This window comes from Desmodus rotundus, chromosome 7 (genome assembly GCF_022682495.2).
Source record: "Desmodus rotundus isolate HL8 chromosome 7, HLdesRot8A.1, whole genome shotgun sequence".
NCBI lineage: Eukaryota > Metazoa > Chordata > Mammalia > Chiroptera > Phyllostomidae > Desmodus > Desmodus rotundus.
In genome coordinates this window covers 85,054,404-85,079,006 of record NC_071393.1, presented here as the reverse complement: position 1 = coordinate 85,079,006, position 24,603 = coordinate 85,054,404, and the positions used below count along the sequence as shown (strand labels likewise).

Genomic DNA, 24,603 nt, shown 5'->3' with positions numbered 1-24,603 from the left:
TAGCAATCATTTTCTATCCTGAGAGTACATCATCTGTGCGCTGATTTAGAGAGCTGGTTCCAATGCCCAATTTAAGTTTCTTTTTTTCTCTTCCCAAGCTTTTTTAGGTCCTAAAAGCTAAGTGGATAGCTTTGTACATTGTATAAAAATATCTGTGCATTGAATAGATAAATAATTATTGGAACTTTATTCTTCTTTGTGAGCTTATTGACTATCAAATTTGCAAGACAAGAATAGCAATAACTCCAATTAAAAATGGTTACTTTTAGAGAACCAAGATGGCGGCGTAGGTAGACACACTGCGCCTCCTTGCACAACCAGAACTGACAGAGAATCGAACAGCAAGGGGGACCAACACCAAGAAAATAGAAAATAACCATTCATCCAGACTGGTAGGAGGGGCGGAGACGGCACCGGGGTGGAGAGGACTCGCGTGGCTGTGGCGGGACTGAGACTGGCGGAGTGTGGGACAAATGGCGCAGGCAGTCTGAGCACTAGCAGACCCTGTGGCCCCACATTTGCACAGATAAACCCAGAGGGCCGGACTCAGAGTGGTGGAGAGCCGGGCAGGCAGAGCAGCGGGTAGCACCCCGCGGCACCACATTCGCCCACAGAGAAACTGGACAAACGGCAGGGAGCGAAGCAGACCACGTAACCCAGGGCTCCAGCTCAGGGAAATAAAGCCTCAAACCTCTGATTGAAAACGCCCCTGGGGGTTGGGGAGGCAGCAGGAGAGACTCCCAGCCTCACAGGAGAGGTCGTTGGAGAGACCCACAGGGGCCTAGAGTGTGCACAGGCCCACTTACTCGGGAACCAGCACCAGAGTGGCCCAGTTTGATTGTGGGTATCGGAGTGAAGGATTGAAATCCGGAGGAGAGTGAGGCAGGCGCCATTGCTCCTGCTCGGCCCCTCCCCCACGTACAGCCAGCGTCACAGCGCTGCGACCAGCATTACCCCGCCCTGGTGAACACCTAAGGCTCCGCCCCTTAAAGTAACAGACGCGCCAAGACAAAAAAAAAAAAAAATGGCCCAAATGACAGAACACTTCAAAGCTCCAGAAAAAATACAACTAAGCGATGAAGAGATAGCCAACCTATCGGATGCACAGTTCAAAGCACTGGTTATCAATATGCTCACAGACTTGGTTGAATCTATTCGAAAAACAGATGAAAAAATGAAGCCTATGCTAAGAGAAACAAAGGAAAATGTACAGGGAACCAATAGTGATGAGAAGGAAACTGGGACTCAAATCAACGGTGTGGACCAGAAGGAAGAAACAAACATCCAACCAGAAAAGAATGAAGAAACAAGAACTTGGAAAAATGAGGAGAGGCTTAGGAACCTCCCAGACACCTTGAAACGTTCCAACATCCGAATTATAGGGGTGCCAGAAGGAGAAGAGGAAGAACAAAAAATTGAAAACTTATTTGAACAAATAATGAAGGAGAACTTCCCTCATCTGGCAAAGGAAATAGACTTCCGGGAAGTCCAGGAAGCTCAGAGAGTCCCAAAGAAGCTGGACCCAAGGGGGAACACGCCAAGGCACATCATAATTACATTACCCAAGATTAAATGCAAGGACCTACATCCAAGATTACTCTATCCAGCAAAGCTATCACTTAGAATGGAAGGGAAGATAAAGTGCTTCTCAGATAAGGTCAAGTTAAAGAAGTTCATCATCACCAAGCCCTTATTATATGAAATGTTAAAGGGAGTTACCTAAGAAAAAGAAGATCAAAAATTGGAACAGTAAAAATGACAGCAAACTCACAGTTATTAACGGCCACACATAAAACAAAAATGAGAGCAAACTAGGCAAACAACTAGAACATGAGGGTTGTCATTAAGGGAGTGGGAGGGGGAGAGAGGGGGAAAGGTACAGAGAATAAGTAGCATAGATGATAGGTGGAAAATAGACAGGGGGAGGGTAAAAATAGTGTAGGAAATGTAGAAGCCAAAGAACTTATAAGTATGACCTATGGACATGAACTATGGGGGGGGAATGTGGGAGGGAGGGGGGAGGGCAGTGGAGTGGGGGGGGGAAATGGGACAACTGTAATAGCATAATCAATAAATATATTAAAAAGAAGAAAAAAAAAAAATGGTTACTTTTGGTGACAGGAAAACAAAGAAAATTAACTCAGAACAAGCTGAGGCGTTGACACTCTGAAGCCAAACAAACACAGTCAGAATGGCTATTGAAGCTTATTACCACGGCCTACAAGTGTTTGTATGATTTGCCCCGGCTTAACCTCTTTGCTCATCATTCTCTCTTCTATTCTTACTAACCACATTGATCTTCATTTCCTCCTCGGGACCTTACTGTTTTCTTAAGCTGGGATTCTCATTTTTCCATTCATCAATTGCCCAAAGCCAACTTCTCAGACAGGTCTTCTCTGATCACTCCACCTAAGAGTGCCCCTCCCCCACCCATGCCTCAAGTCCCATCACATTACCCAGTTTCATTTTCTTTGTTGTGCTTGTTTTCAGTGGAAGTTATACCATGTGGGTTGTATTGTTATTGTTTTGTTTTCTGTTTGTTTATCTTCTGTTCCTCACTGTTACAACAATTTGCTGAGAGCAGTGACTTGGTCTCACTTACCCCTTTGAGCAGTGGCCAGAAAACCAGTAGTGACAGTAGCCAGTCAGTACATATTTAATGAATGAGTGAATGAATAGCTAGCTATGCAAAAAGACTCTGATTATCTAGTGAACATTAGTATATGTTGTCTTAATGAGCATATTAGCAATCACCCTAAAACAGTCTATCTATGAAAGGTGAGATTTCTTTTTGTTTAGTAGCCAAAGAATTCCACAATAGGGAAAAAGTCCTTAAGGAAAAGAATTCAACAGAACATTTATCCTGAACTGCTCCAACTAAAGATGTTTTGTAGTTGTTCATTTGACCTTCGGATAAGTTTTAATGTGATTTGGACATCTTTAGACTAATGGATCTTTTAGGTTGTATGATTCTATGACCTTGTGCAAAATGCTGGGAGTAGGAAAAATATTACCAGAGCATTTATGACTCATACTATAGGAAGTCCAAGCTTTACAGTTTTTCTCTCATCTCAGCCACTACCCTGACGAATGACCCTGGAAGATAGGTTCAACTTGACTGTTTATTTTCCTCTTGTGTAAGGTGGGAATGAGAATTCCTGGGTCCTTCAGGAGAAACAGACTTTTGCAAGTATTCATTTAAATGCTTCATTAACCAGTCCTCGGATTACTAATAAAGCTGTTCATTTAAGCAGTTAGTTGAATCGTTTTAACCTGAATCTACTTTTCAATATATTTAGGAGCACTAGGTGAAAATGGAATGCTTTTATAAAATAGAGCAAAATCCTACTTCAGAAATTGAATGGGGGGGGGGGCTTTAAGGGAGGAGTAAGGAGTATATTTTTCAGATGAATGAGTTCATCTAGAGGCTGTCTCTTCTGCTTTCACCCAAGAAACATACCCAACATAGAAATAAATGCTGGAAAAGCAACAGCCACGGTTTGGATTTGCTGTTTTGCATGTTTCTGAAGCTTCATTGGAGTTCTTGGGATTTTATAATCTAACTCCAGTGGGTGAAGCATGAGATCCGAGCCTCTAAGGCAGAAGTGTTACCTTTCAGCAGATGCTGAAAAGACATGAAAGGCCAGTGTGAGCTGAGTGTTGGGGAAATGCTTTTATACCAGAAAATTGGACATTGAACTACACAGAGACCTCAGGGTCTCTTATGAGTCTTCATAACATTTTGTGCTATTTCACTTTGCTGTTTCAAGGTGTTAGTAGAAAACCATTAAAATTTTTAGCTTGCCTATGGCACTATAATACGTCCAGTAATAAGTGTATATCCCAGATTTGTGGCGGCCTCTTTCCAGGTGATGAATTGGTAAACCTTATTTTAAATCCCTGCACATTCCCTCATAAGTGTATAATACTTTGCATATGATCTATTTTCAAGAAACTTGCATTTGGAAGACAGCTTTACAGATATAGTGTTTTCAGTTCTAGCTATTATTAAAATCACAAAGTTCATAATCCACTGTATACTTTTTATATTTTGTTGGGGTAAATTTTATTCCTACCATCTACGAAATTTTTTCTACTATATATACTACAGAAACCCAACTATTGATAGTTAGACATTATCAATAAATTCTACTTTCCACAGTTTGTATTTTTAAAGGGCACAGAATCTATTTCGATTCCATTAGTATTTACTTAGTGCCCACTGTATACCAGATACTGTGATAATGTTGTTACCCGCTTATAAGCTCTGCCATTTCTCTAAATTGGAACCGTGCTTTGTTGGTTTCACACCGAGCAGAAAGTGTGTATTTTGAGTTTGGTGCCGTGCAGTATTCACTTTTAAGTTTTGTGGTTCCGAGTATCCTACTCATTATTTTTAACATGTTTTATCCTGTTATTTTTACTTCCCCTTATTTTTTAATATTATTATTAATCCTTATAATATGCACTTGTCGTGACAAATATGTCAAAAACAAAATTCAATAGTTAAAAATGTGGTCATAATATATAAATCCAATAATTAGAAATGTTACATGAAATTACATAAATTTCCATGTATTTTTAAGGAAGAATATCGATCCAGGTTGTTATAGACCATTCTACCCAGTGGGATAGAAAACATTCTAAATCGCAGTTGTGGGCGCTCCTCAGAGATGATAATGGTCCCAGGGAGAGGGCAGCCAGGATTCCAGGAAGAAATATGGCCAAACTGCTCTTTTTCAGTGCTAGACCATAAATTAGATGTACCATGGGTCTGAGACATCCTCCACTACTAGCCTTCTGAATTAGAGTTATAGACAGAAGAAAGTTCCATACAAGATTCTGTGACCGGAAGCTCTCCTTCCAGGGTCTCGCAGTAGCACGGGCTTTGTTTTGCGAGTGAGAACAGGAAGCCCCCGAGAAGGAAGTATCTGCACTTGCCCAAGGCAGCATTTGTAGTTACTGTCACAGATGGACCTGCCACTTGGGCTTTCTCATTTCTGATGCAGAGCTCTTTTGACCACATTATCCACACCGTGTAATCAGTGCTGTCAAATAAAATGTGTGACAAAATTAAAATGAAATTCGGTGATGTAAAACTATTTATGAATTAATATAGTTTACATATGATATAAATAACCATGGTTCACCAAGTTGTGATGGAGTGTATGTTAGCAAGCATTATTTTAATAGTTAATATATTATAACATGGTAGATACTGATAGGCATGATTCGCCAGTATCATAATATGTAGAACTGTATGTTAGATTCATGACATGCAGTAGCTGATACAGTGTTAAGAATCTCCTCACGTCATATGCAGGAGGGAGCACTGTGTACCTGTACTGTGACAGGCAGTACTATGATGTTAGTAGACATGGTATGCAATGGTAAAATCACTTCATTCTACCTAACCCAGCATTTGAGTGGACAAGAACACAGGGATGATCAGTGACCAATAAGCCACTCTGATACATTTGGGAAGCTCCCCATATTGAAGGTCAAGGGCCTGGCTCCTTCTGCCCCACTAGTTCAGTAAGTATCTGCCATCAGCAACAGCTCTCTGAGTGTCCCTAGAGCCTAAGAGTCTCCTATGTTGCTATGCCACATAAAAAAGACCAAATAAATATTTAGATGAATACATGTTCTGTTTTTGGCATCAGCCTCTCTCCACCACCAGTCTTAGTGTTGTCCCAAAGCCCAAGGCCTAGACATTGAATGAGTCGACTGGAGATAATGCAGAGGAGATGATGGGACATGAGTCATTGGAGAGCAGGCTTTGCAGGGGGAAAGGAGCAGGCATTGGGTTGTGGCCATATGAAAGGTCTGTCAGCCAGAAAAGGATGATGGGAAGATGTCCCAAGTTCACCTACATCAGTGGTAGCCCTCATTTTTTCTCACTGATTCAGCAGTTGATTTTCCTTGAACTTGACTTAACTCCTGGACCTTGTCTCATTTCTCTCCAGAAAGAGGCTAAGGCACACTGGCTTTTATTCAGGGATAATGGTATAGACCTTGAAATGAGATATACAAAAGGACATAAAAGCAAGGCTCAGAAGGCCTGTTCACAAAGCCTGTGTGGAACTTGGGAAGTCATGGCCCAGATTCTTCATTTTAAAAATGAAGATAGTGGGTAGGTGCCCTCAGACAAGCATTCCCCTCCTCCTCCACTCAACCACAGATCCTTGACTGGGTACATACTATAATCAGAAGTTGCATTTTGCAGTATTTTTGAGCTATATAAAGCCACACACACATACACAGAGTTTAGTGAGATTTGTTATTAAAGTTTTGTGTTTAATGTTGTGTATTAAACCTAGTTTAAATCTAATGTTTTTAGGCAAATAGTGCTGTAGAGCTAGACATTGTTTGAGGAACTAAACTTGTCTTTAAGAGCATTATGATATACTCATTAATTTTATGCATTTTCTGGTAGAAATGAAAATGTCTTAGGAGAAAGAGTTCAGAACTTCTTTCAGCTTTCCTCTGTAATCTCTTGCATTTACAAAAAAACAATGTATGGTTTGGGGGCCATTTTTCAGTATCTACCAATTATTTCAGATACTAATCCATGTGGAATGGAGCATTGTAATTTATGTGACCTCATCAAAATTCTAGGCTTTGGGTTTTGTGCAAGACCCCAAATATTTGTAATAATACTAAATATAATTTATATGGATACACAAACTTAACAGGTAACTGAAGCAATCCAAGCTGTTCTTTTGGCGGAAGTTCAACAGCACATGAAGACCTTGAGAACGACACCGACTAACAGTCAACCCGGGTCCGTGACTGAAAAGGGTAACTATCAGGTGATACAGAAGCGGCCAAAGATGGAATGGACTGAGGAGCTGGAGTTACAGTGCATTACAGACAATTTGCCTCTGCAAAGTAAGTGCAAAATTTATTGGCATGCTCTTCCATCAGAATTTTTCTACTACTTAGTACTTGCTGAGAATATGAGTTCACAATATATCATTTCTGCAAAAACCAAGCCAAGTGCCCTGTTTTTGAACTGTTCTGCTATCAATTTTCCTCTTACAAGTGTCAGGTTTTTAAAGAACTTCTAAATTCTATTATGACCAGTAAATATTTTCCAAACCAAAATTTATATCATTTATAAAAAATGTTTTGAAGTTACATGATTAAAAATGAAAACAAGATTAACAATTATAGCTTAATACATTCTAAGGATACCCTGATAATAATGGGTCCTAGGTTTGTCTTCATTTGATAGCTTGGTAATAGCCATATGCCAGACTTTTTTTCTTTTCTGGGAATAAGAGATGCAATACAAACTAATATTAAACTGGTTTATAGTTGGACCACATGATTTTATAACACATTTTATCGTCGTAATTTTATAATGGCGATGCTTATGGTTTATAGCTAGCTAGTGAATCTAAATTTTTGCTATAAAACATTAAATAATTTTCAGCCATAATGTGACTTTTAAAAAAAGAAATAAAAACAGTAAAAAATTAAGTACAAATTTCATTTTCAAATAGTAAGCTTTTGATGAACAAATTTATTTATAATATGATTAAATGTATTTTTTTTTCAGGGAAACATGTTACAAATTTACATGTTCTGGGTTGTTAAAAATTGTTAGGTACACAAAAAATTTTCTTTTTATTTATTTGGAACTCAGAGAAATGTTGCCGCAGTTAAAATGTTTAAACCTTAGATGAGATGTTATTCTTAAAAATGCATTATACTTATTTGTCCTTACTATTTTTATAAGATTACTGATTGGGAGAGCACTATGTAATGATAGAAGATATATTGCAGAAAAAATAAAACCTTCTTCATTGAAGGCCAAAAATCAAAATAGAATATTTCCTGATTCCAAGACAATTACTGAGGATGGAAAATTCAGTAAGTAATTTGATAAAGCTCAATGGGATTTCAGGTCATTTATTTGTTTATTGTCCAGAAATTAGCTTTAATTATCTGATAAATTCACCCACTTGAAGAAGCTCCTTTTTGATTATATCATGTAATTATAGTTGTATTACATATTTCAAGCAAGAAGCATAAACATCCTTTTTTAAATTAATTTTCAGTGATTCTGTCTGAGTTCTTGATTCTTTGGGAGAGGCACCTGTAGTGTCATTAATAGGTTTCTCCCAAGTCTCCAAAGACTGCTGGTGTTGTACATCACTTGTTAATGCTCATCAGGTGGCACATCTGTGCTTTATTCCTAATCTTGACTGTCTAAATTATCCGTTGCCCCAAAGCCATATTTTCTGCATAAGAAATTCATGGCAGGCTATCAAGGTGAAATTGTTGATGTTTTGCTATCACATGACTTACCCATTATTTTAAGTTTCACTGAGGCCCTGTTCTGTCCCCAGTTAATTGTTGGGTATAAGAACTATTAATACTATGGAGTTTACTTACTGTGACTAAAGACATCCAGATTCCACGTTAGACATTAACTATCTTTTGATTATTACTGAATGATTCTTTGTCCATGTTACAGGAAAATGTAGGATTAGTTTGTGATAAGAATTGTAACACAAAAATACTATAGCTACTAAATATGTTTGTATATAAAATTTAGAATATTTTATTTAAAAGAAATATGCTCACAAAATACTGAGCAAATCTATTTTGGAGAAATACTGCCTGCAGGAAAATATTAACTGCAATTCCAAGTAAATCAAAAACACATAGCCTATATTGAAGAGAAAAATTTTCAAGCAATATTCCATTGGATATTAACATTGCCTTTTTCCTCCTTTTGGAAAAGATTTATTTAAAAAAAAAAACTATTCAGAGAAACTTAGAAAAACTACAGGAACCTTTATACCCTTATTACAATAGTATGTACTACATACTTGATGGAATTTAAAATTTTAATCACTACAGAAAGCTATTTATTTGTTACTTTTTAAAAAATTTATTGGGTTAATGTTGGTTCATAGGTCATATAACTTTTAGGTATACATTTGTGTGATACATGGTCTGTATATTGCATTGTGTGCCCATCACCCAAGGTCAAATCATCTTCCATCACCGTATATTTGGCCTTCTTTGCCCTTTACTACCCTCCACCCCCTTCCCTCTGGTAACCACCATGCTGTGGTCTGTCTGTATCTATGAGTTTCAGTTTTATATCCAAGATATGAGTGAAATATATTCCTTGGCTTTTTCTGACTGACTTATTTTGCTTAGCATAATATTCTCAAGGTCCATGCATGTTGTTGCAAATGGCAGTATTTCATCTTTTCTTATGGGTGAGTTGTACTCCATAGTATATACGTACCACATGTTTATCCAGTCCTCCATTGAAGGACACTTTGGTTGTCTTGGTCACTGTAAATAATGCTGCAACTAACATAAGGATGCATATATTTTTGCGAATAAATGTTTTCTTTTTTTTAATTTTCATTTATTTATTCTTAGAGAGAGGGGAAGGGAGGGAGAAAGAGAGGAAGAGAAACATTGTTGTGTGAGAGAAACATTGATTAGTTGCCTCTTGCATGTGCCATGTTGAAGACCTGGCCCACAACACAGGCATGTGATCTCACTGGGAATGGAACCAGAGACCTTTCAGTTTGTGGGATGATGCCCAACCTGCTGAGCCACACCAGTGAGGGCTCAAGTAAATGTTTTTGAGTTTTTCAAGTAGGCACCCAGAAGGGGGATTGCTGGGTCATATGGTAACTCTAATCTTGTTTGTTTGAGAAACTGCCATACTGTTTTCCGTCCTGGATGTACCAAACATTTAAAGAAGATTTGATACCCATTCTTCTCAAACTCTACCAAAAAACTGAAGTAGAGGCAATCTTTTATTTATTTCACATGTCTTGATTCAAAGGTTAAAGAGATGGTGTAGGTACTATTCAGTAATGTGATCATTCCTCAACTTTTGTAGGCAGATTTACTTAGCCAGAATGTCATTGCAATATATATTACTATACCAAAAATTCTTATGATAAATGGCTTATGTCACTTAATTTTATCAGATCCTTGCTCCTCTGTCCTCTGTTAGCTCCCTTCCACTATATTTTTTAAAAATTCTTTTTATTCTTAATTTAATTTCTTTAATTTTTTTTCTTGTTTACTTGAAGCATCCTCTTTGCAAATGATTGTGAAAGGAACAGATGATGGTTTTATTATGCAAGAATACTCAAAAACTTCTTTAATGCCAGGGTATAGTATACGAATATTTGGTTTACTAACAATAATGGATCAGAAAAAATAATAATGACAACAATTATCATACCCTTAGTACACTCTAACATGATGCTAAGTACTTTATGAATGTTCTCATTTTTCCCTTTGATTCTTATATAACTCACATGAACAAAGTCTCTGTTTTCAACATCTGAGTCATCTATGCAAGCAATTTTAGTTTTTTTAAATTTCCATGTTCATGGAAATGAAATTACAAAGTACAACTGAAAAAAACTCTCTGAGAAAGAGAGATTCCTGAAAAATTGCCTCTTTCATTTTTTATTTGATATAATTACATGTCTCCTTCATATACGTTAAATAAAGAATATTTGAAAAAAGTCCATCACCATACACAGCTATATTGAATGCCACCAGTTGTAAATATTTTGCACCTTGAGACACACTTTCTATTATTATTCCATTTTTTTCCAGCAAACAAACTGGGACTTAAAAGAGTATGTGCCTTGTAGACAGTCAAAAAATTACTAAAAACAGGGATGCAACCTCAGATATTCTCTGAAACACTGTGTTCTTGTCCAGTAAACTGCATTTCCCATACTGGCAGCTTGAAGGAAATTTGCTCTAAATCAGCTCGATATGAAAATTGAATAATTTATTGAGTGGTTTTCTTAGATTTTTATTCCTCTCTCATAAATCATACTTTCTATTACCAAAGAGTGTTCAATCGTTGCCATAGTAGCCCTTATAATAAAGAAGATCACCAAATTTCTTGAATTATTTGTGCATGAGATAAATTTACAAAGCAGTGGAAATGAAGTGAAATGAAAGTTGAAGCATAATGTGTTTGAACTTTATAATTTTGTATCTTATTTATTTTCACAGTTTTCATTTCTTGCATTTCACAGCATGCATTTTATTTGAGGTTTTAATATTTGTGTATTGGTATTTTATAGGAGAGTGGTAGATTTATCTGGGTTTACATTTTTATAATGATTACATTGCTATCTTCCTTAAATCTCTTTAATAAGAAATTGAATAATTAACACTTACATTTGTAGCTAAAATGACAGTGTTTTCTATTATTAAAATACATTTGAAAGTTATTTTCCTTTATTTTTTGAATGGATCAGTTTAAACAAGTGTTCTAAATTGTTCCATTAAATAAATTGGTTTAAATAGAAATGGAGGCTTTGTAGATAAAGCTGTCACCTGGAATTATAGGCTAAATTTAAATTCACATTAAACCGTGGTTGTGAAGAACATGCATCGCATATAGGTACTGCAAATAATCTGTATTAGATGCATCATTTTCAAAGACTTATCTACAAAATTAAATAATGAAAATGTGCTTTGTTTAAATAAAACCATACACATGTAGTAAATCAAGGAAATAAACATTGATTGAAAGTAAAAGTTTTGTGGCCCTGGTGGCCAATAGCAGAAGGACTGGCTTGGGACAGGCTTCCTCTGCCTGCTGAATTTCTCAGAAGGAAATCTGTCTAGTTGTTGAAAGGCTTTGAAACATGGTTGACTATTTTACAGGGAAATGCCTTCTTGGCTGTATTTATAGCACATGCATTTTCCACCACCCTCTGTGAGGTCTTCAGGCTAAGTGAGAAGGGCAGTGTGTTCTTCTTTGTGGCCACGGAAGTCATTTAGGAAAGGTCTGTGTGCTGTGAGTGAGCAAGGAGCAGAGAAGTAATGGGGGGAGGGGCACTTAATAGAAGGCCTTAGTTGTGATAGTGAGACCTTAGGGTCTCTCTCTGAGATGGAACGGCAAACCATTTGAGCAGACAAATGGGACATATTTTGATGGAATCACATCGAGGTTCAGGGGTCAAGGACAGAAGCAGGTAGACTGGTTGGGAGCCCATTATGCTAATCTTGATGATGACGGCTTGGATCAAATATGGTGGTCTGGATGAAGAAGTGAAGAGTGGTCAGATTCCAAATGTATTTGGAAGGTATAGCTGCTAGTATTTGCTGATGGATTGGGTTTGGAGGAGCGAGATGAAAATCAATACGTACATAACTTCAAACAAAAACTATTTGATACGAGGCTGACCCTGGTCTTCTGGCTGATTTCTCCGCTGGGTGGTGCCGTGCTGCATGTGGTATTTCTGGTATGTTGAAGGGAGAGTGGAAACCCACTCCACACTCCTGCCCGTCCCTGCTGTGTTCGGTTTCAAGTGTCCCTGCCAAGATGATTTCTAGTGTCAACTAAACTAACCCTCAGAAAATGGACAAGACTTTCCTGCCAAGAAACTGGGGATTGAAGAAAATATTAATGATGCAAGCTTAAGCGAATGAGATGCAAATGGCATTGCCAAACTTAGCTTAAGCTACATCAGGTGTGTGTATATTCTTTTGAAATTTCTACTTTTGGGTATATTTTATAATGGACATAGTGGTGATATACCATTATGCTAATGTGCCTATGATATACATTATGTGTGTCATAATGTGTAATATGATAATGTGTATGTTGTTTATAAACAAATGTACTTATCGGTGGTGCATGCTTCAGAGGTCCCTTTTGTGCTTATTTCTTTTTGCAAGAATGTATTCAGGCACAGCCTTCGGGTGGATTGAGCTAAGTAGGCAGATGCGATAAGCTTTTGGTTACATGGTGTTGGTAACTTAATATCCTATATTGCACATTGTGCTGTCTCTAAAACTTTAAAAAGTCTTCATGTGTCACTCCTCTATACACTCGTCTCTGCCTCTCTGTGCTGATCTGAGAGTTGGGGATACCACAGAGAAGGAACTGGAAATCTTCAGTGGAAACACAAACTAGCATCAAGGTAACCATAAAAGTAGGTCAGACAGTGCAAAAGAGGCTGCAGGAGCACCTCAGACAGGCACCTAACTCAGTCTTCAGGATCAAGAAGTCTTCTTAGAAAAAAAAAAAAGATGTCTAATTGAAGTCCTGAAACATGAATATGATTTAACCAAGCAAAAAGTTGGGGCAGGAGAAGGTAGCTATTTGCTAAGACCAGAAAAGCCACCTATGCTCGTTTCTTCCTCCCAAGAATCATCTGATTAACACACACATGAATGAGGAACTTGGACATTAGAGAGAAACCTGTGTCTTGAATTTCCTCTCTGGAACACATCTGTGCCCTCTTTGAGTCTTATTGTGCCAACGCCTTTTTCCCCCCAACCTTCTTCCTTCCAGAATAATGATCATGATAATGGCAATGACAATAATAGCAGCTTACCTTGATATGGCTTAATATAACTTAACATAACTTCACATAAGTTAAATAATTTGTTCCAGGCAATGATTCTGTGGAGGTAGGTAATATTGTTATACCCATTTTATTAAGAGAAAATAGATGAAAGAAGTTAAGTAACTCGCACAAGGTCTTATTACCAACCTAGCCAGGAATCAAACCCAGGAAGTCTGGTTTCAGTACCTGGATTCTTTGTCACTAGCCGGCATTGTGCCCCAATTAACCATGATTCTCCTTAATTACTTCTTAATTCAGCAGATATTTACCAGTGTCTCCTATGGGACAGTTACAGAGGTATTACCTAAGCTGGGAATTACAAGGCAGCAAAAACTGAGATATTTGGCATAACAACAGAGGAAAAATTATCTTGAAGAAGTTGGTCAGAAAATATGGACTAACTAATTTCTACTAACCTTTGGTATGGCACTATAAGCTATCCACTGAAGATGTACTTAATACTAAAGATTTTTATTTGAAGTATAAATTTAGATTATTGTAAGTTTTAGTGGTTAAAAGATAGAATGTTTTATGGCTGGAACCTGGAAATTTCTACCAGCAGGTGGTAGAAATGAAAAAGATTTGGCATACATACTAAGTGAAGGGGCTAAGGGTTAGCAGTGTGTGAGAAAGAGAAGAGGAAATTTAAATTTTTATTTTTTGGATGAATTTGGATCATGTACTAGACAATCTTAAATAGTAAGATATTCCTATGTTAGATGAAGACAAATTTATATATAATCAAATAAATTATTTAGTGCCTAGAATATATTGCATACCTTTCAAAAAACACCTTTGTCATTTGGGTTTAACATATGTCCTATCTTATTTTTAGCTCCTTTTGAAATTGATGGAGAAATTTCATCATTTCTCTTTTTCCTCATATAAATTCTTCTGAACTTCTCCACTGCCTCTGCCCTCTCTGTATCATCTTAAAGATTACATTGCCTTAGAAAGACTGATAGAGTTCACTGCTCTTTTTCCAAAAGTAGTTTCATCTTTCACGGAGATTGAGATTGATGATTTTCATCTTGGCATATGAAGAACTAGAGTATTTCATCGTCTTTTTTCCTCATGAGCAATCAGAATGCCAGCCTGGCCTGATTGCACAGAGACTGCAGCGTCAGGAATTGAGTTAAATATTTCCTTGGTAACAGTTGTGCAGGCACCACTTATTGATTATTGTCTGCATACCCATTTAAATGTATTGACAAAGAAAAAGTGATCTAGACTCTGTCGCTGAAATCGATGTGTTTTGTGCTATTGTTCTCCTGCACTGAGACCAGCCTCCCAATAGTGACCCTTCAAGGACAAGGGTCGGGTCTATTTATCTTTTTCCTCCCATCACCTAGGATGGTCCTTCACCTAGTAGCTGGTAATAAGTGTTTATTGAGTGGATGGATGAATGGATGGAGCGGGGGATGGCTTGTACTAAAGATTCAGTTAACTCCTAATTAGTAAGAGAAAGAGGAGACAAGGAAAATGAGCTGATTGCTTTTCTTTAGCAGCCAGATATAGTGTGGAATATAAACTAAAAATGTGCTTTCTATGCATCATCACCCCAGGATCATGTGGTACCCACACAGAGGCTCACAAAAAAATTAAAAATAGACACACAAATTAATCAAGTTTGTAATCATCCAGAATACATCTCTTCCCTGATGGCTGATTATTTGGCTCTTCGCTACTCATTTTATCATGATCTGACTTCAGTCTGGTATTTTAGGGAGCCCCAAGCCTTGCCTTAAACTTGTCTTTGTGTTCCTCCTTTAGCTCCAATTTCTCTACGGAAGTATTTAAGGCGCTGTTATGTCAAACACTATTTCCTCAGCATTTGGATTCACATCCTGGGTTCTGATTCATCTGCCTCCCTCTGGACTTCTGGCTCATTCCTGATATATTGTCGCCAAGAGCCCTTCGGCTGCAAACCTGGAGCCCTCTTCACAACCTGACTTACCTGAGTCAGCTTCCCCCCTGTCGACTCCTTTCTCACTTCTGAGCCTGGGACTCTGTGTGATATTAGCTCCTTCATCAAATGCAATTCCATTAGCCAGTATGGGCATGCGTTCCTCATTCTGGAAACGATTTTGGTACGACTGAATTCCTTGAGAGAAAAGCAGGGACTTAGTCAGCTCTGTATTCTCAGTATATAGTACAGTGTCTGTCACATGGAGAGGCGATTGCCAGAGAAATGATGTCTAATGGAAAGATGACCATTTGCCCCCAAGGGCTGGCCGTATCCCATGCCATCAAAACGGTATTTGCCTTGTTGGCAGCAGCCTTATTTCCCATTTTAACTTGTCAAAATAGGTGCTCCATTTTTAGCCTTAGAACAATTTGAATAACTTCAAAAACGGCTGTTCTTAAGTGCTTACTGTGTCTAAGGATCAGTGCAAGGTACTGAAATTTTTTATTACATCCCTTTCTACACTTTGTATATATCCTTCTAAAATAGTGTTTATCAGCTTGACACACTCATTGTTTGTTTCTTTGCCTTGTCTTCACCACCACTCCTTCAGGGCAGAAGTTGGAACTTTTTAATATTGAGCTCCCAGCAGCTAATGAACCACATGGCTCATGGTGGGTGCTCATTAAATGTTTGTTGTCTGAGTCAGCAGATGAATGACAAATGACAGTGACAGACGTATATCAAAGCACTCTGATCTCAGGCAGAATGAAGGAAAGGCTAAATTATATGTTAATGGGCTGCAGATAGGAAGAGAATGGAAAAGACCTTTGTAGGGATGTTGGTTTTCTTTCTAAACATGTTAATCCAGAGACAGTACTTAAGAATGTATCTGTTTTGTTCAGGAGCAATTTATCAGTCTAGAGAACCACCAGGAAAAAATAATGCTGATGTTTTAAGGCAAAGTACTTCATTTTCAACCCCTGAGAATCAACTACAAGAACTGAAGATCGTTCAAAGAAAAGTTGTTACTTTTTGTTTCCTTGTACCTGTTAGATGAACATACACCCTTTCTATCTATGCAGGAACACCTGTCCTCCAGCCAGGCAGCCTGCTCCTCAGGGTACAAGCACACCTTAGTAGCTGACTAAACATAAACATAGTAATTGTGAACAGTCTACTACCTTCTTAGGTTTCTTCTCTTCAAAGTGAGGTCAGCCTTGAAATTTTAGAACATTTTAAGTGTAGTGGTTTCCAACTCATCTCAATGCTAGCACCGACTTTATAGTCAATATTTAGTAATTCACTTTCATACCCTAATATAAAGTTCCTAAGTAATACAACCTGTCCACACACATACTACATATAAACTGGAAAGGGAAAAAGCAAAGAGTGAGTAACTTGTATTAATATGTGTCTCAGGAGGGAAAAGCTGCCCAGCATGACTGGACTAAAGGACTAAAGGAATGCTGGCAGGGACATGTCCCACTGCTGAGAAGTCGGGGTCACTAACGCAGGCCCTGCTCTTGTGTCGTGCTGCTGTCAGTGATATGGGTGTCCACATGGGTTTTCTTGGTAAAATTCTGTTCAACAACAGCGGCAAAATATGGCCATTCTTTGATATACAGGGTTGTGGCCCCCCTAGAAAACTCAGGGTGTGTTAAACACCTTGAAATATTCTTATGTGTAAAATAAAGTTAGATTCTGGGCCCAGGGAATTGCAAACAGAGCTTTCACTTCCACGGATGGTCAGTGAATATTTGGAAACCAGGTGAAATATCAGGCAGTTATTCATTCCCAAGGACTGCGCTGAGCATTGCAGGACATCTGGCAATTTTGTTCTAAATGCCAGTAAAGTGTTTTCACAACCTGGGGAAATCAAATGTCTCTCACCTCGGCAGTTTCCAAAGCCTTCCCCTAGGGGGCAGTACCAACCCTGCTGAGAGCGACTTCTTTCAGGAAAGGGATTCTGTACGTTAAGAGGCCTTTCTTTGTTTCTGCCTCTCCCTTTTAAAAGTGCACAGGAAGATGAAACCAAATTAGTAACCCTCAACTAATTCAGGAAGGTCCTTCCTTAGCTCCCTGTGTTGGCTCCACCAGCGTTGTTTATACTTTGGTCACAGTATTTCCCAGACTGTGTAGTAAATCATGTATTGCGGTTCTGCCTCCGTTAGAAAAGAGCATCTTGTCCTGTTCTTTCACTTTTATCTTTGGCTCCGGGCCTAACATAGAGTCAATATTGTTGGCTGATTAAATAAAAAGTGCATATTACTGAACTACTAAGCTTCCTCCAAGGAAGTTATCAAAGAAAACTCCAAAATTTACAATTGAAATTAAATTACTTTATAATATAGAATAAACACAGTACACATCTTATCATTTTAAAATTAGATGATGAGCTATTTCCCAATTTGTGAACTGAAGAAACTGGAAATGATAAAAACGGTCGGTAAGTGTTACACAGGTCAGTTCATTAAATGATTGGGAACGGAATCAAAGCTTTGGCTTAGTACATACTAAGTTTTGTTACATTTTATCCTTGAAGTCCAATAGCCTATTAGTACTTAAAATACATATATTAACATTATTTCTGAGAGTTCATAATACCCTTTGATATATACAAGGCATACCCTTAGTGACTCTGCACCAGAGCACGGAGGAACCAACCTGATGGATCACCAGCTGGCAGGGCCACCCAACCAGGTTCTCTGAATATGTCACGTGTTAGGTTCTTTTCCCAAGCTGTCTGCTAAGAATCTGAGAAGGGCAGAACCAAGATGGCGGCGTAGGTAGACACACTGCGCCTCCTCGCACAACCAGAACTGACAGAAAATCGAACAGCAAGGGGGACCAACACCAAGAAAATAGAAAATAAACATTCATCCAGACTGGTAGGAGGGGCGGAGACGGGCACCGGGGTGGAGAGGACTCGTGTGGCTGTGGCGGGACTGAGACTGGCTGAGTGTGGGACAAATGGCGCAGGCAGTCTGAGCACTAGCAGACCCTGCGGCCCCACATTTGCACAGATAAACCCAGAGGGCCGGACTCAGAGTGGCGGAGAGCGGGGCAGGCAGAGCAGCGGGTAGCACCCCACGGCACCACATTCGCGCACAGATAAACCGGACGAACGGCGGGGAGAGAAGCAGACCGCGTAACCCAGGGCTCCAGCTCAGGGAAATAAAGCCTCAAACCTCTGATTGAAAACGCCCGTGGGAGTTGGGGCGGCAGCAGGAGAGACTCCCAGCCTCACAGGAGAGGTTGTTGGAGAGACCCACAGGGGCCTAGAGTGTGCACAGGCCCACTCACTCGGGAACCAGCACCAGAGTGGCCCAGTTTGATTGTGGGTAGCGGAGTGAAAGATTGAAAGCCGGAGGAGAGTGAGGCGGGCGCCATTGCTCCCTCTCGGCCCCGCCCCCACGTACAGCATCACAGCGCAGCGACCAGCATTACCCCGCCCCGGTGAACACCTAAGGCTCCGCCCCTTAAAGTAACAGACGCGCCAAGACAAACAACAACAAAAAAAATGGCCCAAATGACAGAACACTTCAAAGCTCCAGAAAAAATACAACTAAGCGACGAAGAGATAGCCAACCTATCGGATGCACAGTTCAAAGCACTGGTTATCAATATGCTCACAGACTTGGTTGAATCTATTCGAAAAACAGATGAAAAAATGAAGCCTATGCTAAGAGAAACAAAGGAAAATGTACAGGGAACCAATAGTGATGAGAAGGAAACTGGGACTCAATTCAATGGTGTGGACCAGAAGGAAGAAACGAACATCCAACCAGAAAAGAATGAAGAAACAAGAACTTGGAAAAATGAGGAGAGGCTTAAGAACCTCCCGGACGCCTTGAAACATTCCAACATCCGAATTATAGGGGTGCCAAAAGGAGAAGAGGAAGAACAAAAAATTGAAAACTTATTTGAACAAATAATGAAGGAGAACTTCCCTAATCTGGCAAAGGAAATAGACTTCTGGGAAGTCCAGGAAGCTCAGAGAGTCCCAAAGAACCTGGACCCAAGGAGGAACACGCCAAGGCACATCATAATTACATTACCCAAGATTAAACGCAAGGACCTACATCCAAGATTACTGTATCCAGCAAAGCTATCACTTAGAATGGAAGGGAAGATAAAGTGCTTCTCAGATAAGGTCAAGTTAAAGAAGTTCATCATCACCAAGCCCTTATTATATGAAATGTTAAAGGGAGTTACCTAAGAAAAAGAAGATCAAAAATAGGAACAGTAAAAATGACAGCAAACTCACAGTTATTAATGGCCACACATAAAACAAAAACGAGAGCAAACTAGGCAAACAACTAGAACATGAGGGTTGTCATTAAGGGAGTGGGAGGGGGAGGGGGGGAAAGGTACAGAGAATAAGTAGCATAGATGATAGGTGGAAAATAGACAGGGGGAGGGTAAAAATAGTGTAGGAAATGTAGAAGCCAAAGAACTTATAAGTATGACCTATGGACATGAACTATAGGGGGGGAATGTGGGAGGGAGGGGGGTGGGCAGGATGGAGTGGAGTGGGGGGGGAAATGGGACAACTGTAATAGCATAATCAATAAATATATTAAAAAAAAAAAAGATAAAAATGCAAAAAAAAAAAAAATCTGAGAAGGGTATGGTGCAGTTCCTACTCTCTAAAAGGGTGAGTCCTGTAAACATAATGAGGCCACAATGCAGTATGAGATACTAAAGTTCACATTGCTGTGGAAGCATGGAGAGCCACTAGTTGCCAGGGGATGATTTTTGGAGGCTTCACACAGGAGTAGACATTCACACGTGCCTGGAGAATAGCGTTGTGGCAGACATGGAGTGATGCACTGCCGCGTTCACTCTACAGGAAAGGACTGCTTGCCCAGCTGTGAGGAGTGTGACTGACAGCTTCCAGCTGTTGGCACCTCCAGGATCAATCCCTGCGTTGGAGCAGAGGTCAGACTTTTCTTGGGACAATGACTGAGCAAGGTGGTGTTGCAAGGGCCTAGCTGTTGCTGGTTTATACCAACCTCTTAACAGCTGATTTTGTTCTGGAGTTTTCATTGGGCTGATAGAGACTATCAGATCTGCACAGTGAATAGAGAGCTCCTTACCCGACTCTGCTTTTGCCCTTTTCCTTTCTCAGGTGTTACTCCCAATATACTTTTTATATTTCTAACTCCATCTTAACTCTGCTTCTGGGAGCACAATGGGAAAGACCTTGGTGTGAGAAGCATATTTCAGGCTAAAGGAATAAATGAGGACAGACACAGGAACATGCATGTGTTCTGGTCAGGAAACGGGGCTAAATTTGGTATGGACACATTATAGAAAATGAGGATGCTCCAGTCGATCCAGAAGGTGAGATGCCCAGAAAGTAAAGGTTCCAGTGGGGGCTTTTTCCTGAAAAATAATGGGAGTCATTATAAATTCTTTTAAGAGGGAAAATGAGACATTTCTAGTGCAAAGTAGAATGTGAGTAAAGCAAGAGATACAAAGAAACACTTATGTCTAAATTTTGTCAAAGTATTTCTTTGTTTAGTATTTCACTTGTAATGCAGTACTTTTTTCCCTTAATTTTTAAAAACATTAGTGCAGGTGGAAGGTCTTTTTCTTAATAAAGATTTTATTTATTTACTTTTTAGACAGAGGGGGAAGGGAGGGAGAAAGAGAGGGAGAGAAACATCAATGCGTGTTTGCCTCTCATGCACCCCCTACTGGGGACCTGGCCTACAACCCAGGCATGTGCCCCCACTAGGAATCAAACCAGTGACCCTTTGGTTTTCAGGCCCATGCTCAACCCACTGAGCTGTACCAGCTGGGTTTTTTCTTAATTTTTTATTGCTTGGTTATTCAGATGGATTATTAGTGCTTCGTGTCCCACATGGAGAAAGTACCTTCATGTTACATAGAGAGAAATTTGCCTCCTTGCTTTTAGGCCAAACAACACTGAATGTTCTTCAGAATCATCAGAGTTGCTGTTATTCTTGGTGCTAATCTGAAGTATATTTGGCCATTATTTCAATCTCTTGAATCAGTTATATATTTTTTCTCAATTTGTATACATTAATATTTGGTCTGATTTCTTATTTCCTTTGGACACATTTCTATCAATTACCATTTATTGACAAGTTTGAGTGTTAACATCCACTTTTTTCTTTTGTGTCTCTGTGTGTATTTATGAAGACATTGACCTCCCTTTTTAAAAACAGTCTTAACTGAAACATTAAGTAAGACCAGACTTATTAAGCATTTGCTGTTAGATATACTCCAGGAATAGAATATATTATCTCTTTATCACTTAAGAAAAATCTCGATTTAATAAAATTGAATTTTAGCAAAGTATGGTAACTTTGAAGTGTGCTTTTATGTGTGTTTATGTTAATATCAATGAATAATTTCAAAGGTTAAACTTTATGATCCATTTCTTCAAGCCATCTACTTCAGTCTCGAGTCCTTACATCACCTGCTTTCCTTAGGCCATTGATTTATGTTTCCTTCAAACTGCTGAGTTTGGGCAGTATCATTTATTTTTTAATATAACATACCCTGTACTTTGAACGGCATTTCAGGAGGTAATGGTAAAATACCTATAACACAGTATAGAATTGCCTGCTCACCTGTGTGAATCAGTCACCTACCCATTAACATGTGTCTGGGGTTTTCACTGTACTGAAAAGGAATGAGAGGTTTTAATTGGTCTTCTTTTCTGTAGTAAATATGTCAGGGGAACCTTACTCGGATACCATAATGTGTCTGTATTTAACGTTGAAAGATGCAGAGGAGTTTTTAGAATTTTCTTAGGGATATCATATTCCAGGCTCTCCAAAACAGCTAAAGACCTTTGAAAATATACTGTAAAGAAACGGCTATTTGGGAATCCTGAAAATATCTGCTTGAACAATATTTTCAGAAATTAAAAGTAATTAGGTGGATTAAATTCAAATGATCCTTTTCTGGTAGTTACATAACACATTTCTTTGTTCAAAAGGTTTTGGCATGTCTTTTTATTTCTCTTTGCAAATATTAAATGAAGTAGGCCTTTGCCAGTGTCATTGAGAGAAAAACTAGGGCACAACAGACTTAAGTGCCTTTACCACACTGATATAACTTGTTGCAAAATGGCCTTAGACTAGATTGCATGCTCCTATTTGCTAATCTCAGATTCTTTTATGTAAATCACACTATTTCGTGGGGCATTATGTGGAGGATAGAATTTACAAAAGAATAAATTTATTTATTTATGAAAAATGATGCATTTCCTTCTAGCTAAATGCAGGCTTTTCCCTAGGAGGATATTGCCATTTTTTTTACTTTCAATGACTCATTTTAAAGAAGATATATTACACATTTAAAAATGAGTTAAACTATGTCTACTGTTAATGGCAATCCACTCATGATATTCATATTATAAAATCCAACTATTAGTCAAAAATATAGTTTGATGAATATCCTATGTTTATAAATTGAAGATAGTCATTTCATTTCTTCCACAGTTAATTTGCTTTAAATATTAGTTTATTATATATGTTTGCTTATATTACAAGTATTTCCAGTAAGCAAACACAAATCATTTTTATATTTAGCATTTAAAATGTATCTTAACTCGACCATTAAATCATCTATTAAATATTCAATTAAAGTAGATTTTGATCCATTTTTTTAAATTAGTGGTCAGGTATTCGGGGAAACAAGCTTGCAAGATATTTCTAAAACGCAATTCACTTCATTTCTTGTTCTGTATATTTTGTCAGAGAACGCCTTAATGTAACAGAAATCGGATTTGGTGTGTATTTTTACACCAAATCAAATTGTGCAGGCGCCACCCTCAGCTTTTTCCAAAACACTATAAAGGATAAGATTCCACCATGGTATAGCTTAAGAAAACAGTGCAGCCCTGGAAGAAGTCCATACGTGGAAAGCAAAGATATAGGAATGTGTTTTACTGGAAAATCATGTGTCTTATAACAGCATTACAGAATGGGATTTAAAAAAATAAGTTTACTTATCTGTGTTCTGCCTGCTTCTGGAATCTGTATGTAAGACATATATGGTTTTTCCCTAGTTATTCTGTAGGCATAAATCATAAGTATAAAAGGTACCGAAAAATGTAAGAATGAAACTGCGATATAGGAGTGACTAATGGTGGAAAGCACTTAGACGCTCCAGTTGTAACAACTGTATGAAGAGGGTGAAGGCATCATAAGTCATTTTATTTATGGCAATTGGCAGATTTCCCTTCCTAGTTGTATCGAATATAGTCTTACTTTCCCTGTTCTTTTCTTGCCCAATCCTTACTTGTCCAAATTCGCAAGGCATAATTATACATTTTAATATTTTTAATCTATTCTTTTCATGTATAGCAGTAATCCAAAATTATTCTTTTATCAACTCAGAAGTGGAAAATGCCATGTCCTTCACAGGCTTTGTCTAGTATAAAGTACTGTTTCAGAACAAGCCATAGAATTTTCCATTTTTGATCCTAGAGGAAAGCGCTGTGTGCTGTCCTCATACACACAGTTGCTTAAATATCTGAGTTACTATAAAATAATTCCTATGCTACGAAGTGAATTAGGTTGTTTTCCCCTTTGTATGGGATCTTCTGTGCAGCCAAAATTTAGAATTTGCAAAATATTACAAAAATAAAGCCAAGTTTCACCAATTACTTCTATCTCATAAGTAAAGCATAAACATTTCTAAAGATCTTTACCAATGACTAGCTTCCTTTTGTTATTTGAGAAATGATATACATTGGTGTTTTAAAAGTTTGTAAGCATCTAAATCTTTAACAAAAATGAAGTAATCAAATAAAACTGCCTTATTAGTTTAACTGATAATCATTTACATATTACAAAGTTAAAACACTGAGATCAAGAATATTTCAATGAATTATGAGTTTTGACATTAGACAGATGGATGACGGTCATAGAAACTTTTGGTCTCAACGTCCAATTCATTTTGGCAGATTGCTTTGGAGAAATTGTCATGAAAACAACGAGTCATCCTGGTAAGCACGATGGCACTTCAGTAGCACTTGTTTGTGTAATTGTACGTGAGTGGAATATCTACTGCAAACATTAAAACATACAGATGCAACCTCTTCATCAATGATGTACTTATAAATTTAAATATACGCACAGACATTTATCTTGGGTCTGCACAGAGTTATATGCCGGCATAAATCAATGTGTTTATGGTTTCCAAGCTTATTAAAATATTAGTATAAAAATTTTCCTTTTATGACCACAGTTCTTTAACAATAGCTATGTTACATACATTTTTAAAAGAAAATTTGAATCACATGATTATGTAATTCACTCTGAGAAATGC

At 38.2% G+C, this 24,603-nt stretch overlaps 1 protein-coding gene across 2 annotated transcripts in view; it reads left to right on the top strand.

The window, feature by feature from the left end:
- WDR72 (WD repeat domain 72) overlaps positions 1-24,603 on the top strand; it is a 211,183-nt gene that overhangs the window by 122,088 nt on the left and 64,492 nt on the right. For both annotated transcript variants that reach the window (XM_024567916.3, XM_024567915.3), the window contains exon 18: positions 6,696-6,891. In XM_024567916.3, the coding sequence (XP_024423684.2) occupies positions 6,696-6,891 (196 nt within the window). The remainder of the gene's footprint in view (positions 1-6,695; positions 6,892-24,603) is intronic.